Source organism: Ursus maritimus, unplaced genomic scaffold (genome assembly GCF_017311325.1).
Source record: "Ursus maritimus isolate PB19 unplaced genomic scaffold, ASM1731132v1 scaffold_15, whole genome shotgun sequence".
Taxonomy (NCBI): domain Eukaryota; kingdom Metazoa; phylum Chordata; class Mammalia; order Carnivora; family Ursidae; genus Ursus; species Ursus maritimus.
The window spans coordinates 7,791,269-7,809,724 of record NW_024423897.1 but is presented as its reverse complement, the minus strand read 5'-3'; the positions used below and the strand labels follow the sequence as shown (position 1 = coordinate 7,809,724).

Sequence of the window (18,456 nt, the reverse complement as noted above, 5' to 3'; positions counted from 1 at the left end):
TTGCCGTATGGGGACAGAGAGACAAACGTTGTAAGTTCACGTTTCCCAAAGTACGGTAGGCATCCCGCTAGCAGCACACACAGAGGATAACCTTGTGTGGTGTGTGGGCAATTGGCTTGATTTCAATAGTTATGTTTACTTTAATGTATCACAAAGGCTTATAACTACAGCAAGTGTTTTATTTCACAGATGCTATTTGGGGATGAGGCTACATAGGTTAGATTTTTAAGTGTCGTAAGGACGTGATCGTACACTGGGAGCTCAGATTTCGTAAGAATCATGAACGTGGTCCTTGAAGACTGAAGTGAGGGAGACCCCAGCAGGGGTGCAGATCCGTCTGCATATGCCCGGCTCTGGCACTTAGCAGCTGTGTGAGAGTGGGCAAGGTGTCTCTCTAAGCCTCAGTTTCCCAGTCTGGAAAATGGGAATAATAGTTCCTACTTCCGAAGGTTATTGGGGGCAGGGGGTAGTGATCCAATGAGAAATGCCTCAAAAGCAGGTGGTAATTGAGAGCCTGACACAGCCTAAGAATTCTATAGGTATTGATGATTACTATTAGCATTATTCCTCTGAGCCTGGCACACCGTAAGACCTCGGTTAATTGGATGTTTTTAAACACAAGTTTTCAAACCATTGTTTCATTCAGGAAATATTTCTTGAACACCACTGTGTTTAGACCTGGTTGCTGGTTGCTGGGGCAAATTCAAAACAGGGGGATGAAGATTTGCTCTCCCCCGTCAAGGTGCTCCCCACCCAGAGGTTGGTGGGGGAGAAGCAGGTTGATCAGTAAATAAGGCATTACCATCTAAAGCCATAAATGCTGTGAGAGATGTGGATACAAAATATCCTGGGAGCACGGAGGAGGAGATGAGCCTGGGAGAACCCGACTAAGCCACAGTAGTCTAGAACTACTCTATCCAATAGCCACATATGGCTACTGAGCACTTGAAACTTGCTCAGAGTGACTGAAGAACTGAATTTTTCATTTTATTTAGTTGTAATTAATTTAAATTTTGAAACTGAAGCAGAAGAAAATATTTTTCTACTTAACACACTTTTATTGTTTCAGAAGGACCACATTTCATTTTAACCATACCACTGAAGAGTTAGCATCTGTGTTGGGATAGGCCCTAAGTATAAAACACAAACCAGATTTAGAAGACATAGTACAAAAAATAAAAAATAAAAGTAAACTACCTCATTAATAATTGTTAGGCTAGATGCATATTGAACTGATAATATTTTGAATGTATTGGGTTCCCAAACATAGTGTTAAATTTGTTTTTACTTATTAATGTGGTTACTAGAAAATTTTAAATGACATATGTGGCTTATGTTCTATTTCTGTTGGATCAGAAGTAGAATGCAAATGACATTCTGAGTCGAGAACCAGAGAACCAACTGTGGTTCCCTTGAACAGTTCTTTCTGACAGTTCTGGAGCAAAGCTCAGAGGATCTGAGGACACTGGTTAGGAGCCTGTTCCTGGGGCTGCAGAAGGACCGTGGTGCCTCTGAGAATTAGCCCTAACTAGGGGAACTCAGTAGAGTTGCCAGATGTAACAAGATGTTTACAACAGCCATAACCAGCGCCTCTCGACCCTGGGCATATCGTATGTCTGCAATAAGCCTCAGTCCTTTATCTGTAAAATAGGGATAAGAAAGTACCTACCTCATTAGTGTCCTGTATTAAAGATGCGCTGAAATCCGATAAGACCAGTAGGGAACACAGTTAGAAACTTAAAGCTGAAAGAGCTAAGTAATAAAGACAGGTAGGGGAACTTCACAATTGCGTTCATCTTTCTTGAGCTCTGAACATGCAGGTCGGGGAGAATCTCTCTCCCAGGCTGGTATCCGAGGAGACGCCAGCCCCCACCTGTAGGTGAATTGGGTTGTACCTGGATTGGGATCTTCCAGAGATCGGGGGGTAGGGGGAGCACAAGCCAAAGAGAGGAAGGAGGTTAACAAGGAACAATGTCGAACGTCTTTCTGCTGTCATCACAGTGCTTTGTATAAGCCAGAAGTGCCACAGCAGTTACAATGTTGCCACCTGTTGAGAGAAATATGTACCGTTAGCAGGAAAGAAATGTGTGGGACTTGAGTGTCACATAAAACCCCTGAAATTAGCTCTATTAAGTAAATTGTCACAAACTCAAAATAAGTCTAATTGTGTCATTTATCTAATTGCAGATGAAAATGTGGGGTTTTTTTATGGATACAGGTGGCTTGCATTCCAAAAAGGAGGTATCCTTTTTTTTTTTCTTCCAGATAAGCGCTCTCTTAGTAAGAAGTTGACCATGTTGATGTTAAACATATCAGAGGACCAGGACTACCATATTCCTGGGATTTTTATTTCCCACCATGTCACCAGGCTCTGAGAGATAGAACTAATTTTTTAATGTAGTGTTTCTTTCCATTAGAATCAAGTCTAAAATGTTTCAGGGCAGGCATGTAAAATCCACCTGACTAAAAAACCAGTTAAGAGAAAGATCAAGCCCAATTTGCTAATACAAGATTTCTTATTTCTGAGTTAAAAAAAAAAAAAATCCTTGAGAGAACCATGTCAAAAATTAAAAATTGAAAGGAACACTGGCAGCCTCCCCGTGTGCCTAATTTGGCTTTGCTGAACAAATGACCGAATTGACATGAGAATTACATACAGGATTTGCTCAGCGTCCTTATTTCTTTAACTCATTTCTCACTCCTGAAATATTGCCAACTTCACATGCAGGAGGGAGCCGTGTCTATATCGACCATGGCGTCCTTGGACCAGGTGGAATTAGAAAAATGGTGATTTTAGATTCTTGTTGTGAATGAGCTTTTGCAGTAGAAGTAATTTGTCATAGAAGCCCAATGTAATGAGGTCAGGATCGGGAAGGATCGTGATGCCCCTTTTGTTGACTAGTTTATAAACGGGTTGTTTTTGCTCATCCCTAGCAAATAGCAGTAATAAAAACCTTAAACGAGGGAGAGAAGGAGGCTTCGCTGCAGTCCCCTCATTTTCTCTGATAAGGAATTGCATTGCACACAGGCCTCAGAATTCTCTGTCTTCAAGGACATGGAAAAGGACAGTAGAGAGAGCACCAGTCAATCAGGAGACCAAGGTTCAAATCCTGGCTTAGCCAGTCATTGGCCCTGGGCAAGTCATTTCAGCTCAGTGAGGCTCAAGGTCACATCTGTACAAGGTCCAGACCAGATGACCTTTGAGCCCATCATGACTGTGGCTCTGTCTGCCATCCTGATGTGATGCAGAAAAAGAAGCCAAAAAAGTTTCTCTGAAAGGGGATGCAGGCACATGCGGGAAGAGTATCTAGATGAATATACATTCCCCCGTCTTCACTGGTACTTGGAGTTGGGCTGACACTTGTCCTCCTGTGAGCTGAAACGGGGCAGCGCTCAGGCTTTAGGTGTCACGCTCAAGTTCAAGTCCCACCTCTACCACTTACCAGCTGCATGTTACTCCAGCTCTCTGAGCCTCAATGTCTTCATCTGCAAAATGGGAAATTAATAGACACAACTGATAAAATTGATGCCTGGCACACACGGAGGGCTCAATTAAATATTAGTCACGATGCTTTCGTTGTAGTGACAAAATGACCCAAGACCCAGCAAAAAGTGAGACACATTGGGAATAATAATAGTAACTACTCTAGGCTTTTTGCAAAGGGTAAATAAGATAGTAATGCACGTAAAGGTCTTAACCCAATGTCAGACACTGAGCCAGTACTTTCCAAAAATGCTCACTTTTTATTCTAGCTGAGGAAAGTTGAAGCTCAGAGAGGTCAATTCGTTTGCACAAGGTCATCTGCTTATGAATAGTGGCGTAGAGATTTGAACCGTGATGGGAGTGAGTCTGTTCTCTCAAAGACCCAGGATAGGGAGATGGTTCCTCTTTTCCCCTTCCCCAAGGCACCCCTGGCTTTGCTGCCAGTTTCAGGCTGCTTGTCTGGAGGCTCCAGACTTCCATCAGAGGGCTCACTGGAAGCAGTCTGTTGGGAGCTGCCTGGGACTGAGGAAGGGGAATGAATCCAGAAGCACCTTTCCTTCTTTCCTGCAACCAAGGGAGGCAACATGTCCTAGGAGTATGGCCAGTGTCCTAATTGCCACCTCCCTGACCCCCCCTGCCCACTGCCTCTTGTGAAGCCTGTTTTTCACGGGAGAGTTCCCCCTCTTTGTTCCAGCACACATTGCACGTCTACCAATCGATATGACATCTTATCCTCTAAAACATTCATAATGTCTGCTTCCTGTGATTCCGGTGGCCACATACCGCGTGCAGCCTGCATTCCCTTTCCTTTGTAGTAAGTAGTCTTGCGGACCGGCCCCCTCTTTAACAGGGCTGCTGGTTGCTGTTCTTTAAAGAAAGACAAATATTGTTTGGGTTGTCAACACTGAATGACAAGCTTCGGAGGGAGAAGAAAGATGCATTTAGGTGTATGTGTGTGCATTGTGGGGATGTGTTTAGCTCTCACAAAAGCTCTTAAAATCCAAGACCATGATTTATTTGCTGAATAAAACCTACCGATATTATCATTCTCTAAAGGTATGTTGATCACATGGGTCCTTTCTTAGAGAAAGAAAGGCTTTTATTTTATTTCTTTCCTGGGAAAAATAGCAGCAGGAAAGGGGTAGTCTGGGTGGGAAATGATCGCCTGTGTGGTGCATGGCTCCGGGCGTGTGTTTATCTGCCCGAGGATAAGCTGGCTCAGTGGACAATGGGACGCCTGACCAGCATCGCCAGTCCTCCTGGGTACATTCCTGGAGACTCTGCACAAGGAAAAGACAGTGGCTGTGAGCGTGTATGTCTGTCTTACGTATCGATCAGCCTGGTGATGCTGAGAGCAAAGGGCCTTGTTAGAGGTCACCTGAGCACTCCAGCCACCACACCCCCATGGCGACTCTGGAGTCGCCCCCTGCAGCGCACCCACCACAGCAGCGGGTGTAAGGGGCCCCCAGGGGTGGGAGTTAGCCCGGCTGGGGGGGGGGGGACGCATGCATCCTGAAGCTGCAAGGAGCCCCATTTGTTTCCTCCAAACACAGGAATTGATTAATCTCGTACCACTTCCCACTTGCTGTACTATCCCGAGCCTGTCATGAGAATAGATTAATGCACCGGTCCCTCCATGTGGATTCTTCTTGTCTCGAGAACACACTGCTCCCTGGTCTCAGAGCTGCCTCACGCAACTGTCACCTTGTTCTCATGGCAGACATGCAGGAAGGGACAGAAAGCCTCCCTGCTTTTGTGAGGGACTAGAATCAGGAAGCAGACACAAAATCCCTGTTTTAGCACCATGGCTGAAAGATAAGAGAGTGCAGATACAAGTGTGAATGCAGGTGTATTTCTCCAAAGCCCCTTCTCATTTCCAGTGGTCCTTACCAGGACTCTGGTATCCTATCTATGACCCCCCGCCTTCCTCTTCTGTGTCATTCCTGGGCCGGGAGCTTTGTAACCATTTTGGAAGCTGGAAGTTGGACACAGGCAAGTAACTTTTCAGAGCATTCTTGGGAGATAGGTACACAAATCCCATTACTAGTAAAGGGATTTGTGGGCATTTGTGGGCATAACTTCCCCGCAGTGCTTTGAAAATTCATTCCATTCAGTGTATTGCAATACATTGGGGGGAGGGGAGAATAAGAGAAATCACTTCACCAAGGCAGTGGTCTGAAAGGGATTTTTTTTTTAACTCCTTTAGATTTAAATTTTTTAAACTCCTTTAAGACTTAAGGCATTTCCGAGAATGTTATCCCACATGGTTTTGTTTCTATCTCTTCTTTTAGGCAGAAGGTAATTTTGACACTGACAGCATTCCTAAAAAAGATACCATTAATCCTCTGCAGTGGGCCCCCTCCTCTTGGAGGAGAAGGCACCGTAGTCTCCCACATCCCCAAAGGATGATAAGCAAACTGACCAAGGAGAAAGTCACCAAGCATATTGATCGTTAGCCTGCCTGACTTCAAACTGAGGTTGCCAAACAGATTTATTTCCTATTGACATTCGCAATTCCTTGAAGTTAAATAGCAAGCCGGTCGCTGACCAAGGACAGATTTATTAGAGGACTAATGACTGCTTACAAAGGGAGGTGTCTGTTGCTGAGGGAGCCCTGACAATATTTGGTAAGCAGAATTCTGTAGCCACCGCCCTGTTCAGTCTTGGCTACGTAGTGAATTCAGGGCCTGACGGCCTCCAGTGAGGACTCAATAAGTCACTAGCAGGACACTACGGGGCTTGGGAGCGCTGACTCTGCAGTTACACGTGTCTGGGTTTAAATTCCAGATTTCACACTGGCTGTGTCATCTTGGGCAAGTCACTAACCTCCCTAAGCTTCAGTTTCCTTATCTAGAAAATGTAGATTACATTACCACATCACAGAGTGAGAATGGAAATAAATGGGCTTTCACCCTCTTTAGAATCTTCCATTGTCATCAGATCTCACCAAGATACAAGGCAAAGTCCCTCCAGGGGCACCCAGTCCCCACCACCCACCTTCTCCACGACCCACCTTCCCCACCACCCACCTTCCCGACCACCCTGTACTCTCCTTTCCCAGTGACCCCACTCCAACCTCAAACATGGTCCCCCAGATGTGATAAATTGCTTTCTCACTTCCTCTGGGCCTTGGCTTAAGCGTTACCTATCACAGACACCATCCTTGACCAGTCTACACCTGAACAAAAACACTTCAATTACCCCCCGGGGATGCCCTGGCAGCCCCAACCCTACTCATGCTCTACTTTTCACTGGTGTGTGTAGTTTCTATGTCTCCCACTAGAATGTAAGTTCCGTGAGAGCAAGGAACTCTTTTCATTAACTGCTTTATTCCTAGAACCTAGAACACACCTAACACACAGTAGGTGCTCAATAAACATTTGCCGAATGATAAGTGATGAATAAATGATGGGGTTAACATAATTAGCCCAACACCTGGCACATTGCCAACATAAATGTTAATTGTCACCGTCATCATTGAGCAGGCTCATTTGCATGTGTTAATTTGCACTATGGCTTGCGAAAGTGCCTTTGCAGATTGCCTGTGCAAGTGCGGGGTGAGCACTTGTGCATCTCAGCCCTGATTATCCACTGTGGTTCTCTGCTCTCAGCAGTGGCACTTTTGGAATTGGCTCCACTTCCCCCCGGGAGTCCTGGCACTGTTGTCCAAATTGGCTGCTGCGGGGGAGGGGGCAGGGAGTCCCAGCCTACCTGGTCTCCAAAGGAGCTTTGCCATCATTTCTAAGGCCCTCGTGAATCTGGTGAATCTGGCCATGTGCTGAGCCCCAAGACCCAACAGGCAAGGCTCCCTCCTCCCACTTCGTAAGTTCTGCTTGGCCTCCAGCCTTCCATTTTCAAAGGGAAGGCCCAATCTCTTCCTCCGGTTATGTATCGACAAGCCTGATCTTTAAAGATACCCCTGCTCCTGGAGGCCTGCTCAGCAAACACAGAGCATCCGTGGCGCCCGTGTTTGCCCTCTTTGACAAGCAGGGGCTGAGCAGCTCTCTGGGAAGCGCTGCTGACATATTGATTGACTCTCTTGTCAGGTTGATCCTCGGCTAGCCAATGAACATGGAAGCTTCTAAGTGGCACCCAGCAGGGCCCACACATACCCTAATTACTATTTCAGACAGCCCCCATTTCCAGCTGCCACTTTTCAGGGCTTTACATCCCCTGTCCTGCGGTGGCCGGGGATTCTCTTACCTGCAACCGACCCCTCCCCCTTAATTTTCACTTGGTCCCCTCGGAGTATTTCTCTTAGAGCCCCTCTGGCACAAACACAGGCCGCCTCGCGAAGGAAGTACCACCCCAACTCCAAGTGGGTCTGTTGATTATCTTGCTGAAATCTGGGATCTGTGTGTGGTCTGTCCATCCTGCCTTAGTTCATGTTCAGCACTTGATGAAAGTTTTCTCCAATTAGCCAGAGGGATACTTGCAGTGCTTGGCTGCCTGTCGTGTTTTTAGTGGCTGATTTCCCAGCTGCCACCTGGATTACACGAACTTCCACTTGGAGCTTTTCCCTGTTCCATCCTTGCTGACCCATGGAGCCCCATTGTTCCATCGGAGGGTCTCTCTGGAGCAGAGCCTGCCAAATCATGATAAATTGTGTGTTTTGGCTGTCAGTGGGGGTGAGTCACATGAGGGAGAGGACCTCCCAAACTCATTTCACTTCTGACCCTAGGATGGTCTGAGCAGGACCTTTTGGGGATGAGCTGTTAGAGCATTGGTGGGGGGTGAGAGAAGGGACTACCCCACTGCATCCAAGGTGTCTCACTGGAGAAAATATAAGTTGATGAGGCTGCGTTCACCCAAACTCTTGAGACTTTCTAAGTCTGAATCAGAGTGGATCGCAGCTGGCTATTTTATGACATAATATTTAAAGAGCTATTTGTGTTGTTGCTGTTCAGAGAAGCAAATGTAGTGACCCCAAGTACGGAGCGGTCCTAACTTTCCTGGCTGGTTTTAGAAGGATCCTGATGGAATAAATAAAGAACTTGAAGGAATGAATGCACAGATGTCTGGAAGGTCTTACTCTACTTACACAGTAGTCTTTATGTGCAGTTTTGCTCTCGGAGGTTCAGTTACCCGTGGTCAACTGTGGTCTGGAAGCAGATGATGCTCCTTCTGATGTGTGGTCAGAAGGTCAGTAGTGGCTTAATGCGATGTCACAGTGCCCGCGCCATTCGCCTCCCATCGTCTCGTCACGTAGACATTTCACTGGCTCATACCATCGCAAGAAGGAGGGTGAGGACAGCACAGTGAGATACTTTGAGAAAGGGAGACCACATTCACATAACTTTTATTACAGTGTATTTTTATAATCGTTCTAGTTATTAATTACCATTATAATTTATTATTAGTTACCATTATAATCTCTTACTGTGCCTAATTTATAGATTAAACTTAATCATAGGTGTGTATGCAGGGTTTGGTACTGTCTGCAGTTTTAGGCATCCACAGGGGTGAGGGGGAGAGGGTCGTGGAACGTCCATCCCATAGGTAAGTGGGTGCTGTGGTAAGTGAACGTCTCAGTCAGGGAAGTCTCAGCTATGCTGTTAAATCAAAGAACCCCAAACTCCTAGCGGCTTGTAGTACTATCAGTTTATTTCTTCACTCATGCTGTGTCCTCTCACGGGTCCGCCATGGCCCTGAGCCATGTTTTCTTCACTCAAGACTGAACCATAGCTGACCACGTGACAGAGGGCAGAAAGGCATACAGAGTGTGTGCTGCCGGGTCATGTGGCCACATCGGAATCTAACGTGATGAGGAGACAGAACCCCTTCATGAAGGGGTGCTGAATACAGAAGACGGTCATTCATCAGCCATGAGTTTCAAGAAAGAAACAAGGTTTGCTGAGACCCCACTGCAAACCAGAATTTGTACCCAGATCACCATGAACTATGGAGCAGATAACCTCTTGACCCTGTCGTCTTCCGTTGATTCTGAAATCCCTGAGTGATCAAACGTCATTGTCAACAGTTTCTTCCTCTATGAAGCAGGGATTAGGACAGTACCAACGTGAATGGAAGCCGTGAATCTTGATGAAGATCATATTTGCAGAGCGTCTCCTACAGTGCTGGCCAGAGAAAGGGTTCAGGGACCGGCAGCAGGTGTTGAGAGACCCTCCTCTGTGCACACTGGCCCCTGTTGCTGCCAGCACTGCTGTGCGCCACCCTTCACCGCTCTGTACTATGTGGTTTTGATCTGTGAGAGTATAATGTCCTGCAGTCCGACCCCTCTTACCTGCCCCCGTGTGTCATCATCCATTCTAATAAACGTGTATGGAGTGTCTTCTAGATTCGAGACCCTCTGCTAGATCTCCAGAGGTGGTGTGGATGCCTGACCTCTCCCGGGCCCTCAGTAGCCATTATTCCACCTGGAAAGGGAAACCTTGTCAGAAAGTAAAGGGAGAGATGGACAGAGAGATGGATTTGTCAGCCCCAGCCATAGAGCAACTCGGTAGCAGAATGAGAAACAGATTTCTCATTAGTCAGGAAACTCATTTACTTCACAGCTCCCCTGAGTCTTTATCCTAAGGACACTTTAGTCCATCCCCGTAGGCCGGAAAGATATTCTCATTTTCTTATTCAAGTAAGAGAGAAGGAATATCTGATCAAGGAGGAAGAAAAAAAAAAACAAACAAAAGCCTACTTCAGCCTCCCTCCCAAAAACAACAAAAGAAGGTGGTTATACCCCTGATATAATTCTCACTTATTTACTTAACGTTCAATTCAACAACAGAAAATATGCCCGAACTTGAGTTTCATTTTTGTTGCCTCACTTCGGCTGGGACGACAGAGCTCACGCTCAGCAGATTTGGCTTTTCCCATCTCCCTCTCCCTTTCTTATTTTTCTTTTCACTTCTGGGAGCTGTCTGAGCAGTTACTTGTATACTCTGACCCTAACCCTTCTCACCCCATCTCTAGTCGTCTTGTTCTCAGAATACATTTTTTTTTTATTTTTTAATAAAGAGATGGTATGGAACCCAAAACAAAAAGGGAAGGGCGAGCATCTTGGAAAACAGAACACAGTTTCATGAACGCCCTGGTTCTGCACAGTGAGATGAGGGTATTGTCTGTTGCTGTCCTCTCAGAGTTGACGATCGCAGTATGTTCTTCACCTTGGAGGGCCAAGATGGAGTATTAGAAGAGGGGAACGGCTTTGAAAAGAGATTTCACACCGATGGGGCACTGAGGAAGTCGCCATTCTTGCCTGATAGACCCACCGCTTCCTTCCGTAGATGCAAAGATCAGAGCTTTGTTAGGTCCGAGCCCCAGCTGTCCCTGCAGTACCTGTCCGTGTCTGTCCTAAAACACAGGGAGATCCTCCGTGAAAGAACCACGCCTCCACGGCAGCAGCGGGCGGGCTCCAGGCAAGCCCCAAGAACCCAACAGCGACATTAAAAAAAGGAATCATTTTAAAATAGCTAATTCCTTGGCTTCCTTCACCTGGTAATTACAAATCAGAAGCTATCGTTATCTTGAAGCAGCCACGATTAGTTCTCATTTCCTGACCTCTGTCCAGTGAAAATATGTCATTATTTGAGGCAATAGAATCCAGTCTCTTCAAGTGAGTGACCTACATATAACGGATAAACTGCAGGAGAAAATTAGGTGTTACCTTGACGGAAAGTGTACAGTAAATGTCACTTATTCTTATTAGTGTTTATCATCTCAAAGAGTTGCCTTGCACTTCAAAGTAATGTATGGGGAGGGGGGGACAAAAATGTGGTTCTGAGATGGGGAAGTATGTAAGGAAAAAAAGCAGACATACGCCCTGGCACGTTCATCTGTGGCCATCAATCTGAGCTGTATTGTTTGAAGATAGGTTTTTAACCTTAATAGAATGCAGCCTGACTTTAAGTGGTGGTAGGCATGCAGAATTAATTGCTGTGTGAACAATTTCCTAAGCATTGTTAATTGCGTTTCCTGTGGTTAATTGTTTCTCCCATCCCGCGTCATACTCAGAACCTTTCCCTGTCAACAGCCCTTTCTCTCCTGCAGTGCGGGAACCATAGCCACAGCATCCACCTGGGTCCGGCTGAAACGCCAGACAGACACGGTGCCTGCGTTATTGTTTGAATGGGCAATGTGCAGGGGAATGAACTCCTGATTTACTTGCAAATGAAGCTTATTTCTGAGCTAGGGACTTTGAAAGAATACAGGTGTTTGGGATTTGCCTTTCACTCCAAGTCCTCACGAGCACAGCTCACCCAGAACCATGGGAGATGGGGTGAATTGAGCTTGCTAAAGCCCCTGGGAAGTGGGGAGCTGGCACAGGGTGCCAAGGAAGACCGGGAGGAAGGCAGTTTGAGTTTGGAGGTGTGCGGTGCATAGGGAAGTAAAGCAAGCGTCCGACAGACAGGCTCGCCTCCTTAGCACCGCGCCTCGGCGCTCTGGCTCATTCCAGCCTGTGGTGAAGTGCGGGTGTGGGTGCGGGGTGTAAGAGAGAAGACAGTGTCACCGTAATATTTTTGGGAAAGGACCCTGTTCCAGCACCACCCCCAAGCTCTTTCCACAGTGGGCTGAATGGTATCCACTTAGCAGCAGAAACAGTTAGAAAGCTTGGGATGGAAAGGTAAGCTTCTGGGTGGGTCTGACGCTACCTGCTGCATTGCTAACCCAGCGGAGCCACGGCCACACCGGCAGACAGGTCCCACTTGCGTAGCCTCGTTTTGAGTAGTTCAGGCGAAACAATCCTTGCCAATGCCCCCTCCCCCGCCCCAGGCCTGACCACCAGGCTAAAAACAACCATGTCTGCGGTGTGGGAGACGCTGGACATGATGGAGAGAATCCTTGATGGTGATTCCAGAGGGGCATTTCCCCCTCCTTGGTAGCACCATTCAGAAGGTCTGAACGAGGGTTTCTCCCACCTGCTCATCCGGGATCCTCTCCCCTAAGGCCATGAACAGAAGCACGGGGAGAGGAGTCCTAACCACCCAGGTCTACTTGCTTTCTGCATTTAGCTAATCCCCAGGGCCTGGGGTAAGCCGGTTTTGCACTGCAGCTTCCTTAAAAGGCAATCACTTGGAAGAGGCACCTGGCGCTCCCCCTTGACATGTGCATTGCTGAATTATCTATTCATATTTTCATTACTTTGTCTCTCCTGCAGCCATGCATCTGCTCGGACTCAACTGGCAACTGCAGCCGGCAGATGGACACACCTTTAACAATGGGATAAGGACCGGCTTACCAGGAAACGATGATGTGGCAACAATGCCATCTGGAGGCAAAGGTGAGGTTACAGCTGCTGCTTGCCCTCTTGAGGTCACAGGAAAATTCAGAGCTCCCGCCAACGGGTTCAGGTTTTCTAATCCACATCTTGGGAGGTACGCGAAAAGGAAAAGAAACGGGGGAACAAAATCATCGCCTTTCCTAGGCGCTCCCGTTCAAAGCCGTTTGCTGTTCCTGTCTGTTAGCTGTGTTTGGCTGGAGTCACTGAGAGTTGGCACGGTGCCTTCTCAGTGCAAGATGCCTACCTATGCTATCTGGAGCGACTTGAAAGCCTCCCAAGGCCCGGGCAGAAGCGGCAGCAAGAGCGGCAGCAGCAGCAGGAGAAAGTCCTGCCTAGTCAAGAGAGCCGCGAGCAGCAGGCAGCACATGCCACTAGACCAGAGCCCTCTCCCCAGAGGAGAGATGCAGCCTCCCCAGGGAGGAAGCGCTGCCTGGCGTGAAAGAGATTCTGAGCTGTTCCGCTTTGGGAGAGAAGAGAAAAGAGTTTTGACAACTCGGGAACAAAGCTCCTCTTCTCTGAACAGTAAAGGGGACAATGGAAATGTTTATTGAAGCAATCAAGCAACTGTGTTCTTGCAGGAAAAAAAAAGTAGGCGCTAACAAGGTGCTAAGAAGGAAAAGAGAAAACAGAACTTCGGGGAGGCGGGACGTGGGGCAGTTAATAAAACCACAGCAGCCAATGGCAAAGCTAGGCACACGAGGCACACTGGGCACGCGGTGGGCTGTACTTAATTCAGGATGGAAATCACCAACAGGGGCTTCTCCAAACACAGGCTCTTCCACTCTGCCTCTTACCACATCTGGGCAGTTTACCCCCACATGTCAGAAAATACCCCACAGAGATATTTCAGAGACAAGAAAGGAAGTAACGTTTATGGGGCACCTGGTGTGTGCCGGGCTTAGCGTTGCCTGACTTCAGCAGCTTTAACGGGAGGGAAATCACCTCAGGGAAACTGAGGCTCAGGATGGTTTAGAAACTTTCCCCCGAATCAAACATGTAGGCAGGTACAAATTTAAACTGAGGTCTGTGCCTTGTGCATCTTTGGGCAAGATGTTGGCGTTTTCCTTAGCGCAGTCATTTTCCCCAGAGAAGATTCCAGAATTCATCTTCCCTTAGAGGTGTACGTGAGTCATCCTGAAATGCTAATGTTGCTTAAATTATTCTCCCCAGAGTTGTCCTAATGGCTTCGAGTGTGACTTTTTTGTCTTTTTATCTAATCTTTAAGAATCGCTTTACTCATCCATCTATCCTAATCATAACACTAAATTACCTTTAAGCAAGCATGAAAAAGTTTTATCTGAGGATGAAATTATACGCCATCCATTATCAGGTAACTAAAACTAGACCTAAAAATGGAGAGTGTATTTTGCCTTAATGGACCATGTTCTGCCTTAACTGACCAAAAAGCCCAGAGCCGGATTTGTTGGCCTCTTATGTGCAGTCCATTCCCCTCCAGTACTTGCCACCATTGCAACTCCCATTTCCTTTATGACAGTCTTCTCTGCAGGGTGTTTTTGGCCCCTAGGGGTCATTGGGCAAGTGTCCGAAGACTTCTTCGGTTGTCCCAATTAGAGGACATGAAAGTGGCATTTAGCAGGGAGAGACTGAGCTGCAGTTAAACAGCGTGCAGTGCACGGGACGGCCCCTACAGCGCAGAGCCATCCTGCCCCAGAGGTCCACGGTGCTGCTCTTTGAGAAACGCTGCTTTAGGGGGTCTCCGCTTTGTTTGATCCGTAAGCGCCCTTTAATCTACAACCCAGCAGCGCCTTGTCCTTTGAGAAGAACGCAGAACACACATTTGAAAGTGAACATGCATATTTGCTCATCGGGCACAGGGATACATTTCATATGTGTCTCCATTCTGAAGTTACATACAAATGCTTTTTAAATAGCACCCTTTACCAAAGAGAATCACTGATAGGCATTCACTTCCGTAAATTAAGGTCAGCCGCTCTGCGCCTTCGTGATTAAGCTGTGTTTCCAGCTGCCACCCCCTCCTGAGCATCCCACACCAGCAAGACAGAAGATTCCTGCAGAGAACAAGTCCTAACTAAGAGTACAGTGCCTCTAAATTAACAAATGAAGAAACCCTTTCCATGGTGTCTTTGGAAAGGCCAGAATTTCCCCCTCAGAGGCAACGTGCTCTTGAAAATGTTGTGTAAGTCATGTAAGAGTGCCAGTTCATTTCCAAATGAGTTATGAGACAGAGAAGTGGTGACCAAATTGTTGTCCAATGAATTTTGTCAATAGGACTTTCTATGAAAAAGCGTGAGAATTTAAAATTGCTTAAACTTGAAAGAAAACTGGGAACATCTCCTTTCTGAACACCAAAATAGTACTCTTCTTATGACTGAAGATAGCAGATCTCTTAAGCTATTGTAAAGTTTGGTTTGAAAAATAACTAGAAAGATTTTCGTTTTCTCACACCCACCTATGTCTTTTTTTAAAAAGTGACCTCAGGTCTCAATTTCTTTACGCAGAGACCTCCCTCCTCCCCACTCCCAATTCTATACATTTAGATAACCTGAATCAATTCTAATCGACTAGTTTTCCAGTGTTTCAAAGAGACAATCAAGATATATTGGCAATAAGTTAATTAAATAACACCCCCTCCATTTTTTGTGGTATACGATAATCCTTCACTCCGATAATGTTTTAATCAAGATACACCACACATTGCCGGGGAGGTTAATCTTATTAAGCAATTACTGGGTAAGTATCCAGCAGAAGCAAATTAAAATGTAAGCAAAACAAGGGTATGTGAGTTCCATCTAAGATGGCACATCGATAGAGATTTCATTACCTGGTCTTTAGGAGTGTTTGCATTGCTCAGATTTGGAAAGGAGTCTAATAGGGCAGCCTACACACTCTGATATGTTAGTGGAAACAAAGCACTTGATTAATTAGTTAGGAGAGTATGTTCTTTGGGCTTTGTCTTCCCTTTTCCATGTGTTGTTGTTCCTCGTTTATTTTTTCTCCATTCTCTCTTTCAATTAAACCTTAACGTGGTTGGTTTGGTGGTTGGGTTTCACATCAAGAAAAGGGAGCCCACGTACTGCCAGAATCACTCACCATCTCGAGTGTATTTCTATGTTAAAAGGAATGAACTCATACATCTTCATTACAAGAGCACAGAGCACTTTTTCTATAGATCTGGGATTAGATAAGCCTTGAGAACGAAGATTCAATACAGTGTTCTGACCTGGTCAGATAACATAAGGGAATCCAGTTTGATTGGCTAGGCCCAGAGGCAAAGAATACAAGAGCTTTTAAAGGGCACATCATATGTAGCCAATTTGTGCACTGATCTTAAGAAAGAATAAACTCGCAAGTAGAATTTCATGGATCATTCTCAAAACCTATCACTCATTTTAAATTCAAGGTGTCCTCTATATCAGGGGTCAGCAAATAACATCTCATGGACCAAATTGGGCCAGCCATGTGTTTTTGCAAATAAAGTTTTATTAGAGCACAGCCTCATGGTCATCCATTGCCTGTGGCTGCTTTTGCACTGCAACAATGGAGCTGAGTAGATGCAACAGAGACGAGATGGCCCACTAAAGCCTAAAGTATTTGTTAGCTGACCCATTATGGAAGTTGGCCCACTGCTCTGTATCATTTGCAAACCCGTTTCTGTTTTCCTCAGACTGTTCTGCAACTACAAATTACAGGAGATGAGGCAGAAGAGACCAAACTCCCAATATATCAGCCTTTCCTTCTTGACCAAATGATGGGCATGTTTTTGATAACATTCCATTGACAGATCCTGTGTAATGGAATACTCTAGAGTTGGTCCAGCCGGTTACAACTGCCAGCTCCATCACTTAGCTGCATGAACACAAGCAGGTCATGTGTCCTCCCTCAGCCACCAATTCCTCATCTGTAAGATGGTACCCCTCATCTTCTTGGCATCCAGTATAAGTGAGACGATGCTTATAAAACACAGTGTGTGGGATCAGGCACTTAAAAAGAGATTCGTGAATATTGGTTGTCACTGACATCATCGTGACATCTCTCAGTTGCTCCATTTAACAAGCATCCCCGGGCTGCCACTTCTTATGAGGTGTCGTGTTTTCCCAAGGTGAAGTCTGCCTTCAGAATGTCAAGATAGACCATCGTTCAGCTTCATCTTTTTCCTTCACCTTCTAAGAATTAGGATAAACCCAGATGTGAAGACTCTTTCTCAAACATTTGCTTGATGAGGTCAGTGGGAAGCAAGACTTCCCATTCAAAGGGCCAATGTGCAAGAACAAGCTGGCCCGTCCCCCACAGCATTATTTGTCTCACTGCAGCTCGTGTTCCATCACTGCCAGCCTGTCTGTTTTAAGCCCCACCATTCTCGGTTTATAACTCAGCTGTAAACATTTATTTGTGCCTGGAGCACATTTCTTTCCTACCCTTTGAGAAAAAAAAAAATCAGAATTTCCAGATGGTATGCAAGTTGGAAAAAAATGGCAAAGACTGTTATTCTGTTTAGAAACATGTTTTTCTACACTTGCCCTTTCAGCAAAAACTTCATAATGATTTTTACTAGTTGGCTTAATGCATGGTACTAGGAGCCAGATTAGCAGGGAGGTTGATAATTCTTCCTCTGGCTCTTGTCAGCCTCTCAATGAACACAGCCCAGGGTTTCAAAATGATCACTTCCCTACGTGGGGCTTTTTCAAAGTCAGTGAAGTTCCCAGAAGGGTGAGGGGTAGTTATGTTTGAGCCAACCATTACAATACGGCACGTCTACTGGCAAATAAACCAATAGCCTATGTACCAGCACAACAGCTCCTCTCATTTTGGAGGCCATCTTACTCTCCCTTTGTTACAGATGAGTAGTGCTTAAGCGCCTCATCTTGGTGATTTTAGCTCTGATTGCTACCCACCACCCCCTTCTAAGTTGTACAGTTTCTGTTGGACATGACATCCTCATGGTTTGAGATGGGTACTAACAGCGAGATGATCAATTTCCTTCCCTAGTGCATTTGTCCTCACTTGCGTTGGCACGTTTCTCTTTCAGAGTTGACTGGTACACCCACCGGGGCTGGGGGGGGGGTCTCTGCTGTCTGCTTGGATACACACCTCTTTGTATGTCTTGTACTTAGCCCAGCATCTGAAGAGCAGTTAGCATAGTGGTTAGATGTGTGGGTTCTGGAAGCAGTCAGGCATGGCTTCTGATCCCAGCTCCACCGCATAAGAGCCATGTGACCTTAGGCAAGTCATTGTATTTTCATGGTCCTCTAATCCGAAAACTAGAAAAATCATAAAGGTATCAGGAGATTACATGGCCAGCAGTAACCACTCAGTAAATTGTAGCTGCTATAAATAACACTAATAAACTGAACTACATATTAATGCAGAATCATGTTCACCTGAATGGTCAGATATATAAATGTTAACGCCCTTAGTGGCAAAGAGTTGGCCATTTTTATCGAAGGTGACAAATTGGGGTTTCAAAAGATGTAAAGGCCACATGTAGTCCCAAGCGCTGAAGGATTTTATAAAAATCATTATTGCTGTGTGATGTTGTGAATACATCACGGGAGCAGCGAACGCTCAGCATAGAAATCTTTTCCTGAAGAATAGCCAGCCTGCAGCAGGGTGAGGGCTGATGGGCTGCTGGTGACTCAGATGAGCTCTAGTGTAAGGCAGTGAATCTAATGTCCTCACGAGAATCTTTCTGCCTATCTCTTGGTTAAACAGAACCCTCAGATGGTCTTCCTGATTCCCAAATAAATGGAAACGAGGT

At 46.0% G+C, this 18,456-nt stretch overlaps 1 protein-coding gene across 2 annotated transcripts in view; it reads left to right on the top strand.

Annotated features, from left to right (window-relative positions):
• TENM2 (teneurin transmembrane protein 2) overlaps window positions 1-18,456 on the top strand; it is a 905,304-nt gene that overhangs the window by 684,722 nt on the left and 202,126 nt on the right. Inside the window, exon 6 of one of the 2 annotated variants that reach the window (XM_040630317.1) lies at window positions 12,597-12,719. The exons of the other annotated variant lie outside the window; for it this stretch is intronic. Coding sequence (XP_040486251.1) covers window positions 12,597-12,719 — 123 coding nt within the window. The remainder of the gene's footprint in view (window positions 1-12,596; window positions 12,720-18,456) is intronic. 2 annotated transcript variants of the gene reach the window in all.